At 44.7% G+C, this 23,210-nt stretch overlaps 1 protein-coding gene across 2 annotated transcripts; it reads right to left on the bottom strand.

Moving 5' to 3' along the window:
- Positions 1-22,926, bottom strand: Sms (spermine synthase). 2 transcript variants are annotated; one of them, XM_072288753.1, is made up of 13 exons: positions 21,835-22,926; positions 14,096-14,170; positions 12,570-12,690; positions 11,433-11,520; positions 10,373-10,428; positions 9,434-9,469; positions 6,673-6,848; positions 5,183-5,337; positions 4,588-4,677; positions 3,396-3,507; positions 3,203-3,282; positions 2,785-2,900; positions 1-461 (listed from the first exon to the last, which is right to left on the bottom strand). In XM_072288753.1, exons 2-13 carry the CDS (start codon positions 14,154-14,156, stop codon positions 428-430), a joined length of 1,125 nt encoding a protein of 374 aa, XP_072144854.1. In that variant the 5' UTR covers positions 14,157-14,170; positions 21,835-22,926; the 3' UTR covers positions 1-427. The 2 variants fall into 2 exon arrangements, with proteins under 2 accessions (XP_072144854.1, XP_072144855.1); XM_072288754.1 differs by lacking the exon at positions 9,434-9,469 and having other exon boundaries at positions 21,835-22,923.
- Positions 22,927-23,210: the final 284 nt, after the last annotated feature.

Below are 23,210 nucleotides of genomic sequence, written 5' to 3'. Positions count from 1 at the left end.
TTGTCTGTGGAGCAATACTTCTTTTATTACATTGCGGGAATGTGGGTAGTGTATGTATACTTGGTTCAGCGCGCGTATGTGAGGAAAAAGCATTGAGCCGCCTAGCACACTTATTTGGTACAGCTATGATGAAACCTTGTGGTACGCGGGAAATGATGGTACGGTACGACGATGGTGAACTGAGCAGCAGAAGGAGACTAGAAACGAAAACCCGGAGGAGGAGATGTAGTAGCAATGGTAGTACTAGTTGAAGAGGAAAGAAAGGGCGAGTAATTCGGTGGCCGCAGGCCGCACAGGTGGCAGGCTGTGGCAGGAAGTCCACCGCGCAGAGGAAGTGGCTACGGACGGTGGTCCACGCTCGCCGGAAGAGCAGAGAGTGATCGACAAGTGTTAAATGGCCTTGTACAGCGCTAATAGCACCCGAATATCATTCCAACTTCGTGATCTTGTAGAACACCCAGCTGTGACAAAAAGAACGAGGTAAAAAAGTGTTAAGGAAAAGTATCGCGAGACCTACGGGTTATAAATCATATATAGTCGAGTGTCGTTAAAACAAAGTCACATACTCAATGAACGTACTATCGTTATAACCGGTGTTCACTATAAGCGTACACAGCGACATCGGGGGAAGAAGTTCACCGACGATTACAGCATTCCCTAATGCGAAACTTGAGCGCAGCTCTATACGTGTTTTCATTTCGCGATATATTGAGGCAAATAATTTGAGATAGAGATACAGCAGAGTCGGCGAACGTCGAATATCTTATCCGCGGGTCAAGCGCGTCGGCTTTTATACGTGACACGTCGAAGGTTTCAGTGTAATCACTGGTGCTCCTGTAGCTTTCAAAAAATACTACACAACTCGCGTCGCGCATACAATCAGATTACAAAGAACTTTGATGACAATAGCCAACGGATGGAACTATCGATAACGTTCGAGAAACTTCTGATACATACAGGCACGTCGTGCGTCGAGGTATAACGTTCAACATTTGTTAGCTGGTGAAAAGCAGTGATCGAAGAAAGATAAAGTAGTTATCGGTGTACAAACGACGGCGCGCTACTCTGGCGCCATCTCGTAGCAGTCGTCGGCACTTGCGCAGCATTACGGTTTTCTTCTCACGCTTTCGCCCTACCCTCCTCCGCTTTCCTCCTCGCGCACTCTTCGCTCACGCCGCTTTTTTCATCCCCCGCTGCGCTCCGCGTTCGTTCTTTCATCCGCTGCGCTCGTTCGCTCGGTTACGCCGGGAACGCCGAGGCTCGACTCTGGAACGGGCACCTATGTGCTGCGCTCTAAAACATTGCGATCGGATCTACGCATAATTCCAGCGTACTGTCTCCGATAGGCTATCAAAGGATCTCCTGCCGATTTTGATAGCTTCCCGTGCCGATAGATTACACGTGAACAAGGTTGAATAGCAAATGCGCTTTGCACCGCAGTTAATGCGGAACCGTTCTTTTGGTATGATCACACGGTACTGTTACGTTAGCTTGCCGGTTGCGCGCCAGCCAAGCCAAGCCTCTCGTCAAAACGCGAATGCGCGTCCGGAACCTTTCAGGTTGCTCTCGCGGAGTATTTGACATTCTTGCTGCCAGAGTACATTTCTTTCGGTTACCAGCGAACAAATTCTTGCTTACCTATAAGCGCTATTGCCTTTGAGCTCAGATTTTCAGTTTCGCTATAGCAATTGAATACCCATCAAAATGAGCCATCGCCATTTAATGCATTTAATATATTGTATCCAATATTTCATTAGGTCTATGTTCCTTACATTGAGGTTCAATTTAGCACAAACAGATATAAAGTAGGAAAAACAGGTTTAGACGTGGTTTGCGGGCTGCTTTCATTGAATAAAGGCAGTGGTGGGCTGCCGCTTACCGCGTCCTTCTTACGGCAGATATTTTTAAGTGTCGGACTCCATTCCAAGGCGTCATCAGTTCCTGCATGTCATTTCGTTCTCAATTTCGATAAGTCTGCCCTCAACTTCAGGAGTAGCCGAGGCCACCATTTTTTAATCGAGTTTCATGAGTTATAGCGCTCTTTAGAACTAAATAAACATTCTCCAACTACCTTAGCTTTCCATCTTTTTTTATGTCCAGTCTCTCTTCGCTTCTCTTTACGCTACCTTCATTAAGAAGCTGTCCGGCACCTTGTCATTACACTAGTCTGATTATAACCTGCCAAAAAAAAAAACGAACAAATACATCTTCGCCAAGACGACCATGCTCCACGGGCTTTCTTCTCAGGCAACGAATAAAAACGCATTGTGCGTCGAAATACTTTCAGTGTTATTGATAATTATTAAGAAAAATTGGTAGTTAATGGGGCTTTGCATGAACAGTTGCTCAATACTAATGCGACCATCTGCATGACAGTGCACATCTTAATTTTCCGACGTGCGGTCTATGACATAATTTACTTGAAAACTTAGGCGTCGTATAGTCGTTCATGAGCTACTTATATACAAACAAAAGCAGAACGTCGTGGCCAGCACTACAATAACCGAAATTGTATAACAAGGCCAAATTTATACGCATAGAATAAATTTAAAGAGATTAGAGTACTTCCACAGATTATCTTGCCATAAAAATATGGCAAGATAAACGCATTAGGCAGTGTCGTCAGCTACAAAAAAAAAAAGGAACAACTGATATGATGGTTAAATTCCTAATAAAAGGCACATTCTGTTTGCCGTAAGTAGCTCTGTACTGACGCTAGGTGTTTTTATGCAGCTGAATTAGTGTATACACACGAAATACAACGCCAAACGTGAAGAAGGATACTCTTCCATGAATGATGGCACATGAGCCGTGTGCTTCGAAAAGGTGAGTTTGAACGGCAGCTCTTTGAGAAGTTCCTCGTAGGTCTCGAGAGCCGACGGACAGCTGACTCCTATGGCCTGAAATTTAAGAAGAAAAAAAAATGACAAACGTGAAATTTCTAGCTAGTGGTGTAGAAAGTCAACACAGCAGACTTATGTTCACTAAATATTGAGAGGGCCACCGAACACTCCGGATAGCCCCAAAAGCTGAAGGACACAAAAAAATGTGCAAAGTACTTGTGGAGCAGGTTTGCATGTGTATAACAATGCTAGTGAATTTATCAAAGGCAATCATGAATGAAATACATTGAGTGTACGTTAGTGTACGCGCGAATAAATATACATACAGCTAGGTAATTAAGAAGATTCCGCTGGCTTACATGGTTGAGGAAAAGTCCATTGACTCTAAGCACAGCAAGCCCCATTGTAACAATTTTTTTGATGAAGTCCCAGTGTTCGCCTAGGAAGGTCAAAGAAAGAACAATGTATAAGCCCAATGTATACAGCCTCCACGAACACCAACATTTCAGTAATAATGAGGTTTCAAAAAGAGATCACGAATCCGACACGTACCTTGTGGTTCAGTGCTGATAGGAATGTCGGTCAGGTCGTTGAAAACTACGTCAAACTGTCTCCCTTCGGTAATGTATTCCTTCATCTTCTTCACGCAGTCATCTATAATTATCTTTCAAATAAAAACAAAAAAAAAATGTTCCACTTCAGTTCAAGAAGACAAGGAAAGAAAGAAAGAAAGAAAGAAGGAAAGGAAGCAAGAAAGAGAAAAAGAAAGAAAGAAAGAAAGGAAGAAAGAAAGAAAGAAAACGAGGGCTGTTTTGATTGCTACTGATGCAGTTAGAACGTCCAGCGTTTGTGACAATAAATACGAGGCAACATTTCGAAATTGCGCACACTCATCTGCTTTTGTCTTGCACGCGCTTCACCTCGCTAATATTGAGCATGCAAACGAGCCAGCTTTACAGGACACTTCGATGCACTACGAATGTCTGCATGAAAGTGAGCTCACCTGAATGTATTCGACTTATAGGGTACGTCAAATGAATTTTTTGGTCATTTATGCCGCCTGCCATTTTGAAGCTCGGGTCACACGGAGCAGGAAAACGAGAGAGACGAAGTGAGGTGGGCAGGGGGCGTTGCCTTGTATAATGCCGAGGAGTCGTCAGGTTTCGTTTTCAAATTTACCGTCAAGTTCTAAAAAGCCGCCTTTTTCAGCTGCACATGATCGACACACAGCCTTTGTTTTCTCCTGGCCCAAGATACCGCGAAGAAAAAAAAACCAGTCACGGCAGACTAGAAATAGCTACAACACCTGCAACGCGTACAGCGCACCGCCCCTCTGAGCGCTAGCTGCTCCTGTGCCACATCGATCGAGTAAGATAATACATTCCTTTCGTCGTGTACCATCTGCCTCGCAAGTTCCCATGAAACTGTTATTACTACCACGTTGTAAACAAATGTGTGGTATGCGCGACAGGGCTCATTTAGCATTTTTTTTTTTTTTTTTGGTAGCACAGACCTGTACAAGGGCATGCGACGTACGAATTCCGGGAAGATGTCACGCCACAAGCAGCCTCCCAGCGTCATCCAGGAAGAAGATTGCGCTAAGAAGTAATTAACAGTGGCGAAATTCTCACCCTGGAGCTACAGCGTTTTGTCAAGGTGACTGACTCGTCTTCGTCACGGCAACACACCGTTAATTGTCGGTTTCAACTACTTTGCGTATGCAGGGACCCGCAAGCACACTCACCTCGTGGTTGGTTCCCTTGAGTGTGTCGAGAACATTGCCGCAAGCTCCTCTAAGATGCTGTCGGCAGGCGCTGATCACCATTTCGTCAATGTGCGGTGCCGTCAAGAATAAACATTTGGAGAGCAATTTGGAGTTCAAGTCTCGGGTTTCCTTTACTGATTAACGCACTCCGGAAAGTTTCGTTCACACTAGGATATAGAAGTTTCGTTCACACACAGCGTTAGTATAAGAACAGAGTTGGTGCTACGGGCAGACCAAAAGATAAAGAGAGGCTGACCGCTATCTGCTTTGCGGTCTGTCTCTCAGACCGCAAAGCTGCGTCATAATGGCCTCGGGTTGTCTGAAAACGGCTTAGTCATACGAGGAATCACGTGCCGCAACGCCAATCATTTATCCGGACCGCTTCTAAAATGTGTGTACACTCTCGCGAAAGTGGACTGCGTTTCATGATTCTTTGCGCGGTGATGGTTTCGGAAATATATGCAATCAAAGACGCAAACGCATTATTGCAAACATTGTTTCGCTACTGCATACGTGCTCAACAAGAGCGCCAGTACTAATGAGGACAAATAAAAGTGGAAAGAGGAAAGGATATATCCACCATGGTGACGTATTTGGGTCTTTCCTTGAGCAATTCACATAGAAGGCCACCGTCGCCGCCTCCTAGTATGAGCACCTCTTTGTCCGCGTAGCTGACGCTGGGATACTTCATCAAGCCGTGAGTGTAGTTGATGTCCTTTTCGGCAAGATCTAGGGCGTCGAGTGAAACGGAACTCCATGAGTGAAACTCCGTAAGAAACATTACCCGCACATGTGATTTTATAGGTTTTAGTTTCTGTTCACAAGAAAAAAAAGTTGAAGGGAAGGATAATTTATACGAACGGTATTCATCCCTGTAATACATTTATGATAAGCACCCGACTCTTGTAAGAAAGCATGATAAATAGCTGTGCGAATTGCGCTTCGAAGGCGTCGACAACGGGATGTATATCATTAAAACTTCTTTTTGGGCGAGTTGGTGCATACTTGACTTAATAATTGGAACAGCGCAAACACATGCATCCACAAAGTATCAAGGACAAGACACAAGGCGTCCTCAGCGCTTGTGTCTCGTCCTTGTTACTTTGTGGATGCATGTGTTTGCGCTGTTACAATTTTTAAGTCAAGGGATGTATATATCAGCATCGTCTGATGAAAACCTCGTAGGAAAGTTACTTGTCGTTTTTGGTAAGGTAAAAAACGTGCTCATGAAAACGCAGGATGTCTTGATTCAAATTCAATTTTACGGACCATAACAGTATGTTTGTAACGCTTAGCGTTTAATACATTTAGTATTTTAAGCGCACTAAACGCGAGCCACATGGAACACGTATATTTAGCTTCATGCGTCGGCGCATTTATTTGACGGCATACGTGTAACCACTAACGTGCATAAAACCCAGGTGACTGCCGCCACACTTATCAATGACATTAAATGTACATATTGTGTCAAAAGGTCGTTATACAAGTAACGCATACAAATTATTCTCATTCATACATCGACATGCTGCAGGCTGCCACGTATATTATTACGGCTCGTTCCACAATACGGAAAATAAACAATTTGTACTGTCCGATACCGCCGATGATGAAATGCATGTAGCATGCATTATAGCCCAACAGGTTCTAAGCTACCTCCTGTTCTTTTTAGTCAGCTAAAATAATCTTATTATTCTTATAAGAATTAAATCGCCAATATCAACCGAAAGTCGAGTACAGCCAGTACACTAGACATCACTGACAGGCACTTACGATTTGTTTGTTGTTTTACATGTGTGATTTTTTTTCTGCACGCTCATCGTTCGAAAGGGTTATCATTCCGGAAAGTGTTTCGAGAGTGTATGTGCGTCATAAATGGTGCTTCAAGGAGCCTAAATATGCAAGCATTTCGTTCTGTACGTAGCCATGCAATATGTGTATTTCACTACAATGTACCTACGTTTCCTCTCTCATAAGGTAAGCTAAGACAACCGTACATAAAATCAGTAAACGAATAAACTCGTAGCGTTGATGGAACTCGACGTTAAGATTTCGAGCAATGCTCACTTTGAAGATCATCCAAAAGAAGGCAGTTTCCTAGCGTAGGCGAGTGCAGTATCTTGACGTGCTGGTACTTGGACTTCTCCTCAAACACAATCTTGTCAAAGTCGTACTCGAGAATTCTCTCGTCCGAGGTCGTGTAGTAGTTTGGCACAGGAGTTCCTCGTTTGATCAGCGGGATTCTGCAGGATGACAAGAACGTTCTTTCTTAAGCAGCGTGTCTCAAATGTTTTGCTTCTATAAGGCTCGGACTTGGACACAACGTGCTAAATTTAGAACGACATCAAGCGATATGACGTAACGCATGCGCAAGCAGGATGTATGCATAAAAGCAGGCAAACGTCGTTTCACGCTGTTGCGAAAGTCAACATGTAGCACGATGCTTGGTCATTTATTGGGTATCCGTGGCGCAAAAGATCGTGTCGCAAGAGAGAGGACCATGAAAACCTGGATCGATGCATGCCAATGTCAGCGCTCTAGGAAAATCAATTATTGTCTCTACATTTAGTAATATTTTCCATTACGTTGAAGTCGATACATAGACGTCATTGCAGCCATTGATATGCAATGTTGCGTAAGCCAGGTTTCAAAGCCGACAAGTGCCTCTAAAAATTTACGACACTAAAAGTCCGTGCTATGAAGATACACTGAAAGTTAGCTAGATCATGTCTATTATTATTACCTACATGACATATGATTAACTTTTGTTGTAACTGCTCATGATTGGAGCTTACAGGGTCGCAGTAGTAAAAACAGAAACAATAATGATTGCTCTATTTGTAAGAAACGGTGCTAATATATTCCACTGGAGCTGATATTCGGGCTAGAAGACTACTCCTGGTCGTCGAATACCAGCGCATAAAGAACAAGGGCCGAACATAAAGCGTTGTTTGTGTCTTTTTACGTTCGTCTCTTGTTTTTTACGCGCTGGTATTTGACGATCATAATATATTGCGCGTATTTTTTTCGCAGGCTCTAGGACTGCACCTCGAAAATAAAATCGACTGCGGGTGTTATTATAGTCCTGACATTTTCTTTTCTATAACAGCGATTGATTCAACATTAATATCGGGTATTCTTGAATAATTCCAAGATTGACAGCAATTTTCTCGTCTCACGCTCACGTTGCAAGACCGGCAGTGTTGTCCGCTCCATATTAATTTGGTTTCTACAAGAATTTCGCAGGACAATCACAGTTAAATGTATGCATCGTTCTGACGTTCAAGTAAGTATATATATTGCTTGATTGCGTCCATGTGTGCAGTTGTGTGGGGGAAGGGGGGGAGGAGGAGAGGGGCTGACGCTACAGGGTAGCCTTCAATTTTTCGAGAGTGATTATTTCACATCACATCGCTGCTTTTAATGCGTGACTGTACCGGAATCGCAGGTATATTAACCTCCGCTGCTTGCGGGTCGTTATTCAGGTATAACTAAATTAGTAGATTCCGCTCGAATCTCCAGAGCGGAGTATCTCACTCTTTCCGCTCGTTAGAGATAAAAAAAGAGAAAACAGTGTCATTTTATGACACCACTCGAGACCGCACAGCGCTTTAAACTCTGTGGCCGACATCAATGCGAGAGGCGAAAGGCATTCGTTGACATGCTAGCCGATCTGTCTGACCGATGAAGCGTATACTAGTAACGCTCACACGTGACGTGTCGGCGTGCTCAGTATTGAAAGCACCATACAGATGCAGGAACAATAGTCGAAGCACAGCCCTCGAACAGAGTGAACATTACGAACCGCGAACGGTATGCGTACAAGTACTCAAGCAACACGCCGTTACTCGAGTTCCTATTTGAGCGGTGTGCTCCTGCAACTGTCACGCTACTAAAACATTAACCAGACTTCCGGGTAGCTACGACAATAACGTCGCAGTTTTTACTCTCCCTGTTTCTTGTGCACCGCGTTGTATGCACGAACGCTATTTGTTCGCGTCTGTTCTTGACAAGCCATACGTATATATAGTCGCTCCCATTGACTAAGCTATTCCTGTACAAAAGGCAAGTAAGCGATTAAGTCAAGGCGAGAAGACGTGTTCGAGCCATTACTACTGCCGGTGTTAGCGCGCTACGGACTGTGTAGGACTGAGGAAGCCTTTTCTTGTTTTCTTTTCTTTTTCTGCGTTTTATAATGCCTCGGCAGTACGACAAAGGAAGAAATGTAAACGGAACGTCTCGATGTCGTCAAGCCCATAAACGGTCACGTGATTCAGCGCGTATTATGACACGCAGCGCTCGTTCATGCTCAAGCACGCCCAATAAATTTCATTGGCTCCCAGGTTAACTGCGCCTAATATAAATGCCAAGCCGTGTTTCGGTCACTCTTCATTATAGTCACGCGCATACGCTTGGAACTGGAAATGCCACGTCCGCGAAACGTCTTTTTCGCACTAATCGTCACCTTGAAACGGATGATTTAGCAAGGTCATTACGGCTTGCTCTGTTGACACAAGTAAAATGAAGAGTGAGCAACGTAGCAAGCAATAAGTGATGAAAACTGCGGCCTGCTGCTAAAGTGCACTACAAGCAAAAGTTCTAAAACACTACCGATGGCGTTCAGACTCGGTTTATCATACTAGTGGAATATTAAGAGCAGGATGCTTTTTTTTTATTCTCGCAAGCAATTCAGGCTTGTGCGATTTGGAGATGTGCGAGAAAGCAAATAAGAACGATGGGGGAAAAAAAGGAGAGGGACCAAGACTACTGCCCCAGAAAAAAAAAAGAAAGCTACGGATTAACGCTTTCGCGGTTTTGTTCAACTTACGGCCTGGCCTCGCATTGATGTGAACAGAGTTCCGACCTGCGTGGCACGAGAGAGAGATTGCACTGTATAGGCCCTTGAAGAGAATAGACGAAAGAATAGGGAAAAAACCATAGACAGATGAGTGCGTAAGCAACAGACGTCTGCACGTCTGTTTGAAGAGTGTGTAACCCGCGGAAAAATAAAGGTTAGCGTTTGCGCCACCTCGCTTCCTTTGGGTATTTTTGTGCAATCACGACTTTCGGGCAACACATTTCTAAGTTCAGAGGGAGTGGTCTTAGCCGCGCAGCGCTACTTTCTCCCAGAATAGCTTGAACAGTAAGCCGAAGGTTTCGCAAAGGATTACCTTAGTTAGGTGCAGGCTGAGCCTTCCATATATATACATACATGTATATATATGTACATAACAATACGCAACCATCCATTCATGTTTCAGCAGATTGCTTATATACTTAATTATACGCGTTCTCTTCATTTCCACTAGAACTTTGCACTGATGACCACCATGCTCGATGTGATCACGCAAATAGCTTTATGCCCAAAGACCCCATTTCATAACTCCCCTGCTTCGTATGGGGCTTAGGCTCGTCATGATGTAGCACAAAAAAGGCCTACCTTTGGCATATCAATGCAAACGCTATATGAATATGTTGAAGATGTTATTTGAATCTGCACGTTTTCACTATTACAGACAAAAAGGAAAAAAAGAAACCATAGAAAACAAACGCAGGCAAACGAGCGTCACGACAGAACGTCTAGCTATATACTACGAATAGAAACACATCCACAAAACTGAAAAAAACAATCACTTTTTTTTTTGCAAAACGATGTCAGTTATGATGGTTTTAACGGGGACTCTTTTGCATTTTCAAACTTTTGGGGCTGATATATACGGTCGCATGCACACAGAACTCGTTCATGCGTTCATTTGTGGGCGCTTACCTTTCTATACGAGTTTTGATGCTCTCTTTTATTTTCAGTTTGAGCTCTTCCATGACCTTGAAAGGTTAGGGCAAGAGACAAAACGTACACCTGCTCTCAGCTCTGCGACACGCATATCCGAAAGAGAAAACACTATAGACGAGCCACATTTCGTTTATTTTAGCGTTAATGTTGTTTTAGACAAGCGATTTTCGAAGCACGAGGCGATGTTTCTACGTATTCGAAGACTACGTAGTTAGTTCCGTCAAGACACGCACATCTAGGACATGGTTCGATTATGATATGCAGCTTCACAGGTTGTGTGCTTTATGGAGTCAGTGTGTATAGGTCCTGAAATTTGGACTATATGATAATAAGCTTCTCTTATCATGCGAAGCGCGTTCTTCTTGTGAATCTCGTAAAACTCGTATACAGATGGGCCCATTTGCAAGATTGGCAAGTCACAGCGGCCATCTCTTCTCTTACTGAGCCGCACGTACGTAGCTAGGATGTCCTAATGAAGACGACTCTGCAAACAACCAATTTATTGCGTTGTTTTTCTTTGTTTCAAACGCCGCAGTTTGGAATTATGAAGGTACTTTATACGTGTTCTCTATATTAGTGCCTCAAAAATTCCGAGTACGCGGATATGATTCCTCTGGTTTACTTGTACTTCGGTAAATATTTCAGCCCTTAGCACTAAAGAGCAGTGTCGCACTGCTTTCAGCGTTGAATAAGCGAGAATATGAACTAGTCGTCTTTACTTGCGAAGAACATGTGACCTGTCAAAGGTCACAGTCTGTCTACAGGACTGCGCTGAAACTAACTCAAGGTAAACAGCAATATAAATATTTCAAACGCGTGGATATTTACTGATTTACAGCGATAGAAATCTTTCAAGCTCATGGATGTCTACTGATGGTCAGTTGATCCAGCGACTCTTTGACAAGGCCAGCCTTGTATACTACGTGGGATTTGCAGCGATAACATTGACATCATTAGAGAATGAAGCGGGGTACAGTGTATTGAAAGCTTTCAAAGTGACGAGTACGTTAAGAGAAGAAAGCTATGACCTACGCACCTGGTTGGTGAGAGGAGAATCAGGATTCGCGTCTTCTATGGTCACTGTTAAGAAGCCGTTAGAATAAACCGTGATGAGGCAGGACAATCTGAAAAGGAAACAAGCCGCATTTCAAACCACACATTCAAACGTACCACTGGCCGCTATAGCGTTTGGGAAAATGATTGCGGCTGGCGTTGGCGTAATGCGTTGCGGCATAATTCCTAACGACCCCACGCATATTATATTTATATTGAACAAACAGCGCTGCAGGAGCGCCCTACTAAAAAAAGGGACATAACGCATATTTCGATATCATTCTTTTTGGAATAAGGATTGCATGGTTGTTTTTTGCGTTTTTGCTAAAGATAGGCAGGCGTTGTGCCCCTTCCGGTGGCAGTTCCCAGCCTGCTCCTCGCTTTCCCTTTCATGTATAATTTATACATGTTTTCAAAACAAATGATAATAATAAATAATAATAATACGCTGGAAAAAGGAGTCCCCGCTGGATCGACATGATTGCACTCACGAAAAGCTCTCACGTTTATTGTGCTTTTGTGGTATGTAGGTAGTCTGCGTTCCTAAGCCTGACGAATTCGATAAAGGAGCGCAACGGCACATTGAGTGGCGCCCTGCTCCCGTAAGATGAATAGGACAGTTTACAGACTACCCATACACTCCTTCCAGGCCGCTTTCAAGTTCCTATAGACGCGTCTATAGAAGTCTTTATACGCTCTATAAAGAAAACTCGATAACGAATCTATTTGGTCTTATCTATCGTGGGATTTAGAGTCCCAAATCGGGTTGATCAAATACAGTTTTTTAGACTTTAGTGCGCAAAAAAAAAAAAAAAACACACACAAGGCCACAAGTCCCCCTGATGTCATTAGTCAACTCATAAACTCTGCAAAAATTAAGTCTCGTACTGTACAACATTTCGAGACTGTATGCAATAAATCACGTGGTTCAAAGCCGGAGTCACTCGTTTCACTCCACTGTGGCCCCGTTTCCATGTCTTTCATTTACACTATGCTTTACCAACCGTGCTTGTCAAAACCGACACTATCTTACTGTAACTATACCTTTACTCTGTGGACAATCTGTTTCTGTTGATGAAGTTGGGAAATTCGTGCATCTGCAACAGGGACTACGCCTTACCCCGCCGACTCGGCTGTGTAGAGATAAATGTGCGAGCCCGTCGTGGCCAGCTCGTGCTTTCGCACCAGGCCCAAAGTGGACAAGACATCCTCCACAGATTTCACAGCTGTGGATCTTCGTTCTGCGTGAAAGCATAAATGTTGGTGCCTCACACGCGCCCTCTTCGAAGTATATTGCGAAATGAAACATCCTCGCCTATAGAAGCTTTTGCGCTGTTGAGCACAAAATGAAATCAACATCATCGTCATCGTCGTATTTCTATGTCCACCGTAGGACAAAGGTCCCTCCATGCTATCTCCGATGTCTGTCCTGCGCCAACTTATTCCAACTTGCGCCTGCAAATTTCGTCATGTCATCACCCCATGTAGTTTTCTGCCGTCCTCGACTGTGCTTCCCTTCTCTTGGCACACATTCTGTAAGTCTAATGGTCCACCGGTTATTCATACTATGCATTTACATGGCCTGCCCAGCTTCATTTTTAAGAATCTTAATGTGAATAAGAATATCGGCTATCCCCGTTTGCTCTCTGATCCACACCACTCTCTTCGTGTGTTACGCCTAACATCTTTCGTTACATCACTCTTTGCCCGGTCCTTAACTTTTTTTCGAGCTTCTTTATAAACCTCCACGTTTTTGCCCCATATGTTAGCACCGGTAGAATGCAGTGATTGTACACCTTTCTTTTAAATTATAATGGTAAGCTTCCAGTCAGGATCTGGTAATGCCTGCAGTATGCACCCGAGCCCATTCTTATTCTCTGCAAATTTCCTTCTCAAAATCATGGTCCCCTGTGAATAAGTGACCTTAGATAAACGTACTAGTACTTTGCGGACTATAGACGCTGATTTGCGATCGTGAACTTTTGTTCCTTTGCCAGGCTATTGAACACTATCTTTGTCTTCTGCATATTAATCTTCAACCCCACTCTTACACTTTCTCTAAAAAGTACTCAGTCATTTGTTGCAATTCGTCCCCAGTGTTGCTGATCAGGACAATGTAATCCGTAAACCGAAGGTTGCTGACATATTCGCCGTTGATCCTCACTCCAAAGCCTTGTCAGTTTAATCGCTTGAATACTTCTTCCAAGCATGCAGTGAACAACATTGAAGAGATTGTGTCTCCTAGCCTGAACCTTTCCTTGACAAATAGCTTTCTACTTTTCTTTCAAATAAAATAGGCCTGACATAATAAGATTTTCTGTTTAACGAAGAAGCTGCAGGTTTATTGCCCGCATCTTTCAGAAAGCAGTGAATATTTGCTGCCGTTATCATCACTTACAAAGTAAGTTTCACGAAGCTGTTCTTACGAAGTTCGAGATTGTAGAATCACGGCATTGGTCACAAGACAGTAAAAGCTGCAGAGCAAGCAATAGAAGTTAAAAAGTACAAGTGTTTTAAGTGTTTCTATTCTGATGACATGGCGAAAATAGTCGGGTACGTGCATCGTAAGCATAAAAAAGAGAACATTTTGTTTTTTTTCGGTAGTAGGCAATGTTCAAGCCACTTAAAATCAAAAGGTTGCCTTACTTGGGCTTTCGACGGCGCTTTTATCCAGCCACACATCCATCATTGCCGTACGAACAGTCATTGTGGCAACTGTATCTGCAATTAAAGAAGATCAAATGAAACAAATATTATTTAACACAGAAGGGAAGAATGTACCCAGGAACAGATAAGTCTACTCCATTTCCACTACCCTCTGGCCAAGCTCTTCGGAGGTGTCGTAGTCGTTTCAAGCGCTGCAAGCTATTTTAATGAACTAGCTGGACATCTATCGGAACTGCAATGTCCTGTGGCTCACACCAACAAAATGCGCTTTTTCACACACTAAAATTTGTTCCTTAATGTAGTTACATTGTACTTTCGTGTCTCAAGCAACGAATAAACAGCGTCTGTTATGAGTTCGATTACTTTTGACGTTTAATAGATCTACGGTGTACGAAAAGTACGCGGGATTCGTCTATGAACATTTTGCCGATTTTACTGACGGACGTCCATAGGCTTTTACACGGTTCGTCAAAGTAACTTAGTTTAATAAGGGTATGTCACCATCGTCGGGTTTTCTCTGGCTGTATAACAGAGTGCATTCACTGGTGCACCAGTGAAAAACGAGGTGAAACAGGCGTTGCGTGACTGAGTACATCCATGATAGTGTACCGCAGGTGTTTTGTACGTACAGAGGTCAAAACATTTGCATAGAACGCGGGTCTGACGATCGAAGCAGCTGCCAGCGCATGAGACAACTGGCAGGACGAAAAGAGACAGGGCATAGTCGTAACTTTAGCCGCGCATGCATCACATTCGGCCAGTTTTGTACCACGTGTTATCGCTAGTATCGCCAGCGCAGTCTGGAACAAGCGGCTCGCGCGTTCTGGAAAAGTGTTTCGACCTCTGCGCTTCACCGCGGATCCGAACCAACGAGCTAGAAATTACGGCAAGACTGAAAGAAACCACGAAAATCTACCTCGGCGAGAGATGTTAGAGGACCCCTTTAGCTTACATTCACTGGGCCGAAGTCAGTTCACTCAAACATGACGGTTTACTCGGCAAGACAGAGCTACGCAGACGAAGGTTCTGTACTGATGCCGTTCAGCCACGTCGTTGTAGACGCCAAGACGACGCTGACGTCGGCACTCGCGTGACCTGTGCTTCGCCCGTAGCCACGTTCTCACGAGCCTTTCAAACGCTCCTCCCCCCAAGAACGATCGCACACCACGAACCGTAGGTCACTACGGAGAGGTCGCGAAAGCAAACACAAAGACAGCCAAATCCACAGCCAGAAAAATACAAAGACCTAAACGAAGGCAAGCGTAGGAAAGAATGGCTGAGAAAAGAGAACAATAGCTAACCGGAAGCAAAGGAGTCAACCGGAACCAGAAGCTACGAAAGCTGTTCACGTACATAAACAAAAAGAAGCTGTCCTAGCATCGGTCAGACGCGGCTTCCTACCTGGAGACCGTCACAATAAGAGTGGCGGTGGTGCCATGGGCAGGCACGACACTCTGTAGTGCAGTTCCTACAAATAGCAGTGCACGCCATTGGTGAGTTATCGTCGCTAAGCACGATAGCCAGCGCGATAAAGAGAGCAAAAACAAGCAAAAATAGGAAGCCGTCGTACACTAATGCCTCTGAGGTACCTGGAACAGTCTACAGCTGAGTCTCTTGAAGTTTCGTGCCGCTCCGGTAGCAGCGCGGGACAAATGACCGCACCAAATGTACCTCAGTGTTCATACCTCGAGTTACAACACGTAGTTTGACCATGGACTAGTGTTGCATGAGTGTCGCACGCGTCATGAAGGCGCTCTTAACTTTTTTTTTGTGAGACACTGTGCACTAGTATCGTACGAAGTGTTGTGTGTCACCTTAAGCGCCTGCCATGAGTACTGTGTGTATCACTTCATTTATTACCGCATTCACTTGGAGTTGCAAGCTAGGCGTTCCGCCAGGCAAACCTCTCCAGTTTTCATTACAGATATCATCTGTCTCTTCTACGATATATATATCATAAGAAGCCAACAAGGTCACCAAGGACAACATATGGGAAATTAGTTGTATCTAGTAGTTGAATTAAAGAAAAGATCACGTACTCGTGACGCCTGCCAGGATTTGTGAGTGGTGGCGTTGGCTAACACTCCCAGGGCTAGTTCTAGTAGTAAAACATAAATACCCCAGAAAGTGGACGGGAAACGGGCGGGAAAACTGGTAAGAGCATCGCACGCGTAATGCGAAGACGTGGGATCGTTCCCCACCTGCAGCCAGTTGTTTTTTCATCCATCTTCATTTACATTAATTTATCATTTCTTTAATGCAATTAGTAAGTAGGAGTAATTCCCCATATGTTGTCCTTGGTGTCTTTGTTGGCTTCTTATGATTAATAAAAATCGGGCCCTTAGATTCCCTCTCTTCTCGTTTACACGCACGTACGCACGCACGCACACACACACACACACACACACACACACACGCACACGCACACGCACACACAGGGTGACCCAGTTAACTTGGACCAAGGTTTTTGGACCCAAGAGCTCTTGCATAGTAGCGGCAGTCGTATGTACTAAGAGCCAGTATATTTTCATCACGAAGTATTAATTAGTTAATTGCTTTTAATTAGTGCACTTTTTATTATTGGTTGAATCGCAAACATCTTAATTACAATCTTGTAGGGCACCTTAAATAACGTCCGAATCAAGCATTTATTTCGTGCCGAAGTGGTCCTGGTTGTTTCTTCCAAGAAAAAAACAAAAGCCCGCGAAATACAAGATAGATGCGCACTCGCACGCCGCTACTCAAGCGCCTACAAACAACCATTGAAAGATATACGGCTGCATTCTCTTATCGCCGCATCGTACAAGGCTCCCCTACGCTTATCAATGCGTCAGCGGCGTGTTCTCTTCATGCCGCGACCATTACATATCGTGGAGCTTTGTATCGAGCTGCCGCCGCTAGTAAAGCCGTGCATACGTGGCTATTCGCTTGGGAGCGCTTGAGTAGCGGCGCGCGAACGCGTATCTATTTCGTATTTTGGATGTTTCGCGCGTTCTTGTTTTTTTCTCGGAAAAACCAATGAGGCAAAGCTGAGCACTAAACAAATGCTTGATTCGGAGGTCATTTGAGGTGCCCTACAACATTGCAATTGATATGTTTGCGATTCAAACAATAATTAAGAAGTAATTAAGTAATACTTCGTGATGAAAAAAATACTGGTCGTAAGTACATGTAACTACGGCTACTATGCAGTCGGTAATTAGACCAGTTTTACTCAACAGAGTACGTTCCGAATAGCGTGCGCACATCAGAGAGGTGCGAAATGGGGAACAAAAGCATTGCATAAATAAACAAACAAACAAACAAACACATCCTTGCAAATAGTATGCAAGTGTAATAAACAACGTTCAATTTATATGCAGTAGCATCACAAGTACTACCGCAGTGGTCGCAATAATTCTGCTGCCTTCGGGCAAATCAAACGAAATCGACAGAAGCAGAAAATGCTACCATATTCTAGTGAACTCCGGTGCGGCTTTATATGTCGATGTTCGGTGGCCGAATGGTTTGTTGCTGCTGGTGTTGGGTCGACGATCGAGCCTTGCTTCAGTGCGCGCGTTGTGGCACTATGCTGGCACGCCACTGCATCTCTGAATGCTACTAGATGTCAGCTGCCAATCAAGACTTTCGCTCCGCCCGCGCACCTGAAGACAGCCGTGACAGTGTTTCCGAAGGCGAACAACAAACAAGCGAATAGGGACGCAAGTAAACAGCACGCATTTTCAAGGTCTGTGCTGACGAGCTGGAACGTTCAAAGGCTCTGCAGCAAACACCTGTATTCTGAGGAGAGCGCACATATAATTATTGTATGCTAACGCAAAAGGTTTTTGCAGCGCAGTGGTTCCAATGTAAAGTGAAATAAAAAAAATTCCCGTGAGCAGCGACTTTATAAAGCTTCGACATATACGAGAACGATTTCCTATGCTACTAAAGGGTGCCCCAACTATCATGCACCAATATTTAAAGATATGCAAATACTACGTAGCTGGACAGAATCAAGATGATGTTTTCCGTCGCTTGGAGATATTCATATTATATTTTTCATTCCACCTAATTACATAATTAGACTTAATTAGTTGATTAATCAGCTTCTCTAACATTTTAATAAGATGAAAAGTGTCAATGAGAAAATTGTAGAGCAACAGAAAAAGTTCCCGGTACAGCTTTCTGTTGCTGAATACGTGCTACAGAAAAGTGTTTTTCCGAGCGTGAAAGAAGCCCGCGAATACACGAAAAATTGCCGCACGAATGGCCGCTCTAGGCACTTTGGATGTACAGGCGGGTTCCCTTCACGCTCGAAAATACACTTTTATATATCACGTATTGAGCAACAGAAAGCTTTATCGGGAGTCTTTGATGTTGGTACACAATTTTCCAATTGACACTCTTAATCTAATTATAATATTTGAGAAGTTGCTTAATTAAGTAAGACTAATCATATAGTTAGGCGGAATGAAAAAGAATAATTTGAGCATCTCCAAGCGATGGCAAACAACATTACCATGGTTCTGTACAGCTACGTGGCATTTGCATTTATTTAAACCTTGGTGCATGATAGTTGGGGCACTGTGCGTGCATGCGTGCGTGCGTGCGTGCGTGTGCGCGTGTGCGCGTGTGCGCGTGTGTGTGTGTGTGTGTGTGTGTGTGTGTGTGTGTGTGTGCGTGCGTGTGCGTGTGTGTGTGTGTGTGTGTGTGTGTGTGTGTGCGTGCGTGCGCGCGTGTGCGTGTGCGTGTGTGTGTGCTAAGCGAAACGAGTAGTCGTCACCATGAAAGTGTAACCACATCGTTCTTTTATATTCATTTCAATAAAAGATCAAACCTTAATTTTCTTAATGTTCATTTTTACGCCATTTCTTGGAAACGGTAAGCCAGAAACTACTACTAGTACTGTGGCATCTGAAGACCTACAAGACCGCAAGAAGGGAAGTAATGAAAGGTTCAGCGCATGCTATTTGCAACGCATGTAGATTGTACGCATCCACTGGCAATTACGAGGCTGGCAAGAAAAGCTGAAGAAGCGCGCACGAGCCAACTAACGTATTTTCGAGCTGTGGATATGCCTGCGCTCAATATTCGTTGTCAAGTGAGCGAGAGGTTCTTCTCTTTGTAGAAAACAATTTTTCCAGACGAATAGCTATGTGACGCGCAGAACCCCACGCATGTGTTATACATCTCTTCGGTTCATGTTGTGTCTTCAGAGCAGGGCACGTGAACATGATTGTAACTTGCACTAGTGCACACACAAGTTCTACGGGACTTGCTTTCGACCGGAACGTCAGTGTGTTAAGAACGACCTTGTTTTGAAACGAGAGCCACGGATTGCTTAATGTTATACTAAGGTCAGACGACATACATATCCAGTGCACGGATAGTCAACGAAACCAACAAAACGCATCAACAAAGCACACCTTCTTGCTCAGTGAAAGTGCTCCTACTATTCTTGAAAACCAGAGGACTTAATGGAGACTCAGTGAACAACTTTAGTGTGTATGCGTGTGCGTGTCGACAGGTATTAATGTCACCTTTGTGTTCATTATGCACATATAATATTTCTCATCTAACATCTGGAGTAGCGTCCAAGGCTCTCAGCCAGGCAAGCATCTCTAGTTCTTTTTCCTTAATGTCAGCGTCGCCAAACCAAACTATTCGGAAAAGTTGATATCTCCCAGAGGCATGGTACTGAGCAGTATCTCTGGAAAAACTTAGATGATGTGCTCTACAAGTGAAGCCAAGATGTGAGATTATCTTCCCATTTGTCGCCAGGTGTTAAATAGTGACAAACAAACAAAACTTATCAAGATACCAACGCTCGGTCAAGTAAACGCGTTTTACATCTCCGCCCGTTTTTACTGACTAAATGCTGTAGCTAGCCAACTTGGTGTCATTCTGACTTATAATTTATTGAATCGCTTGTCCCTGATGTTGGAGAAGGCTTACATATTTTGAACCGTAGAATGCTATTACAAAAAAAATAAAAATAGAATAGATACGTGGATAGTCCGAGCAGCAAGTGAAGCATTGCGTTTACCTGCAACGTCACAGTAACCGCGTTATTTTGCACACGAAACACCAAAGAAACGTGTTCCAAAGAGCTCGGCTCCTGTGGCAACGACGGGTGCTCTACACTCGCTTTTACTGTGCCCCGGAACGCGGATGGTCCGACTTGAGGTTTCAAGAAAGGCTGCACCGAAGCTACAGACGTAACATGCAAACTGCGCCCGCTGGGTGACGGGCAGTAAAGTTTGCAGAGACATTGCTGCAGTTGTTGCACGATGCAAGAGTTGCAAGCTTTTTAAGGCGATCCTTTTCGAACTCTCGCAGACTTTCCTGACCACGGCTGCTCGGTGATGTTGGGTGCTGATGCTGTCGTCCCGAATAGGTGACACTTAAAAAAAGAAAAGAAAATGAATTACGTGCTCGATGGTGGGATCGAATTTCTCTATACCCAACCACAGCAACCCTATATGCTCTAACCGTTGGGCCACAATCACGGGCATGCTTATATTGTGCCAACGTCAACTAGCTATTCGACTATGATCGCCGCGTGCTTTACGTTGCTTAGCACGGATGCGCGATAGGACACGCCTGCGCGCCAGTTTTTCCCTTTCGTCAAAGACACAGGAATTAAATGGACAAACTTATAGCATACGACTAAGCGCTTCACGGAAGCTTTGCTTCACATAGATTCGAATGCGCGTGTTCGATCTGCATAATTTTACTCAATTTTCTTTTATTACCCATATGTCTCGCGAGTAATCATCCCTACCCCTCCCCCCCCCCCCCCCCCCCGTTCCCCACCAATAAAGATGAAATGAAATTAAGAAAAATAACAAACGGAAACGGGGACGGTCGGTCTTCCACCGAAAGAACCGAAAGAAATTCAAACTGCGCCGCTCATGAAGGAAGAGACCACCGCGCGAATACCTTCACACGCCACGAAGTCCCCGTCGCGACTTCCCGCACAACACTGCGTTCGTTGGGTCGTCGGGCTGCAGCCTCATCTTTTTCTCCGGGCGAAATCAATCGATGCTTCACGAACCGACCCGCAGACCCACCGACCGCTCGGCAGCGTACTCCAGTAGCGCTGTAGCTCCAGTAGCGCTCCAGTAGCCTCATCGAAATTCTCACGCACGGACGGAATATTTGGCGATATTACGGTTCAATATAAAGCCCGTCATTATTCCGTTTTTCAATGGTTAGACATTTTAAGGCTACAGCAGAACGGCCAGTGAAGCTAAAAGAAAAGCCGCCTCTAGCTCAAGAACGGTATGCCGCATTACGTTGGGATGAAATTGTCCAAGCTAGGGAAAAAATGAGGACGGCGGGTAATTCCGCTTCGAAGATATGTATTCGAAATGGTAAAGAGAACGGGAATATTTCACACGAACGAAAGATGAATTTTCTTTAGGTTAGGGGGGAGGGGGCATAACTCTCTTATGACGAATGAAATAGTGAAGCCAATGTAGTACAGTTCATTCAGTCTTGTTGTAATCTCCGGTATGAACACTTCCTGGTTTACAGTGTTTTGTGTGTGTATAGCGTATTTCTGGCCTAGCATATAGCTGCACAGAAGTCCCTATGAGCACACTCTCGGAGAAAAACCGTCAGTACGACTAATGAGTAAGCCATCGACATCGCAGACTGGGAGCACGCGCATTTTCTTTTTCAAGATTTCACTCTCTCATTCGACACAGCTTCGGAAAGAATGGCTCCCTTACCTTAGCCGGATGCCCCACGATTTGGCGCCACTCTGGCAGGACGCGCCGATTGCGTTCGCCGATGCTTTTGCCTCTGCTGCTGCCGCTGCCTTGATGATCTGCATGAAACGGTCAGTGACGTAGTTTCTGCGCGAAGCTCGGCTCCTTCGTCACCGGGGTCGGCGGGGGTCCGGCGTCGCTGCTCTTGGGCGCCACTCGTCGGGAAAGCAGCTGTTTGCGAACGCTGGCTACGAGGGGCCAGCTGATCTTGCGGCCGCCTTGGTCGTCGACTCTCGATGTTCCGGGCGTCCTAGTCCTGTGGGCGGGGCCAGCCAGGTTCGGCAGGGAGCAGATCAGGACGGCTTGCATCGCGGCAACGCGACAGTGCGGCCGTTGGAAGCAGGAGCGGCGAGCGGCGCTCCCGCTGCTGCAGTTCGACCAGCAGTGCGCCTGCGCGGGATCATTGAACGGTTCGTCTTCGGGACGCCGCCGCCGCCAGACCATCATGCCAGACTACGATGACGCTCGTGTAGGCGCGCGGCGAGAGAGAGAGAGAGAGAAGAAAAGAAAGGAGTTGCCTGAACTTCGCGCTGCCGCGGCAGTGTCGTTTGTTTGTGTGGGCGAACGCTGGCGCATCTCTTGACCTTTCTATCCGTTGTTTCGAACGAGCTGTTACTCCTTCCGGCAAGCAGGCGTTGCTTTTCTTGCTTCTTTCGGTCCCACAGCGCCTTTCCGGTTTCTCTGGCCGCCCTTTCCCTTTAATAGCGCGTTTCTTTTGCACGACAATAAGTTCTTCCCTTTTTCTCGAAGTGCGTGTCTTCCGTGTTTCATTCTTCGTGAAATGAGATGTGGCGTCAAGGTCCGAATAATTCATTTGAGAGGATTGCCGAAACCCCGTTTGGCGAAAGGGGATAGAGGGCTGAGAATGGCGGCCCTGCGCGAATCTCTAGTGACCTGAGTGTCTCTTAAAGCTTTAAGAGTCTGCGGCTTTTTAAGACGATTGTATCCTCTCGAAGGAAATAATCGTCTTTGTTCGGTGCTTGTCGCGAAGTCCAGCGCAATCCCACCACGAGGCAACGAAATGGGGTTAAAACAGGCTTAAAACCTATCGCAGATCAATCTCTGTAATTTTATTTTTAATTATACCGCGCTTGTTTTTCTCGGTTCCAAGTACTAACAGTACTTTTCTTCTAATAAAGCAGTAAAAAAAAGTTGCTTACTTCATTCGAGATTTTTAAATAGAAGCCACCTTCCAATTATCTTTCATCGTCATCGTAAGATAATTGGCATAGTACTCAGAACCTCCTTTATTCGGTGACTATGCTTTTACACTCCCTACCACCTTTACTGAGCTTATAACAAATTGCTTACCTACATAGCACTTACTTAAAAGGCAG

The sequence above is a fragment of the Dermacentor andersoni genome, chromosome 6 (genome assembly GCF_023375885.2).
Source record: "Dermacentor andersoni chromosome 6, qqDerAnde1_hic_scaffold, whole genome shotgun sequence".
Lineage (NCBI taxonomy): Eukaryota > Metazoa > Arthropoda > Arachnida > Ixodida > Ixodidae > Dermacentor > Dermacentor andersoni.
Note: the sequence above shows the minus strand (reverse complement) of the source record. Positions and strands in the feature narration are given on the sequence as shown.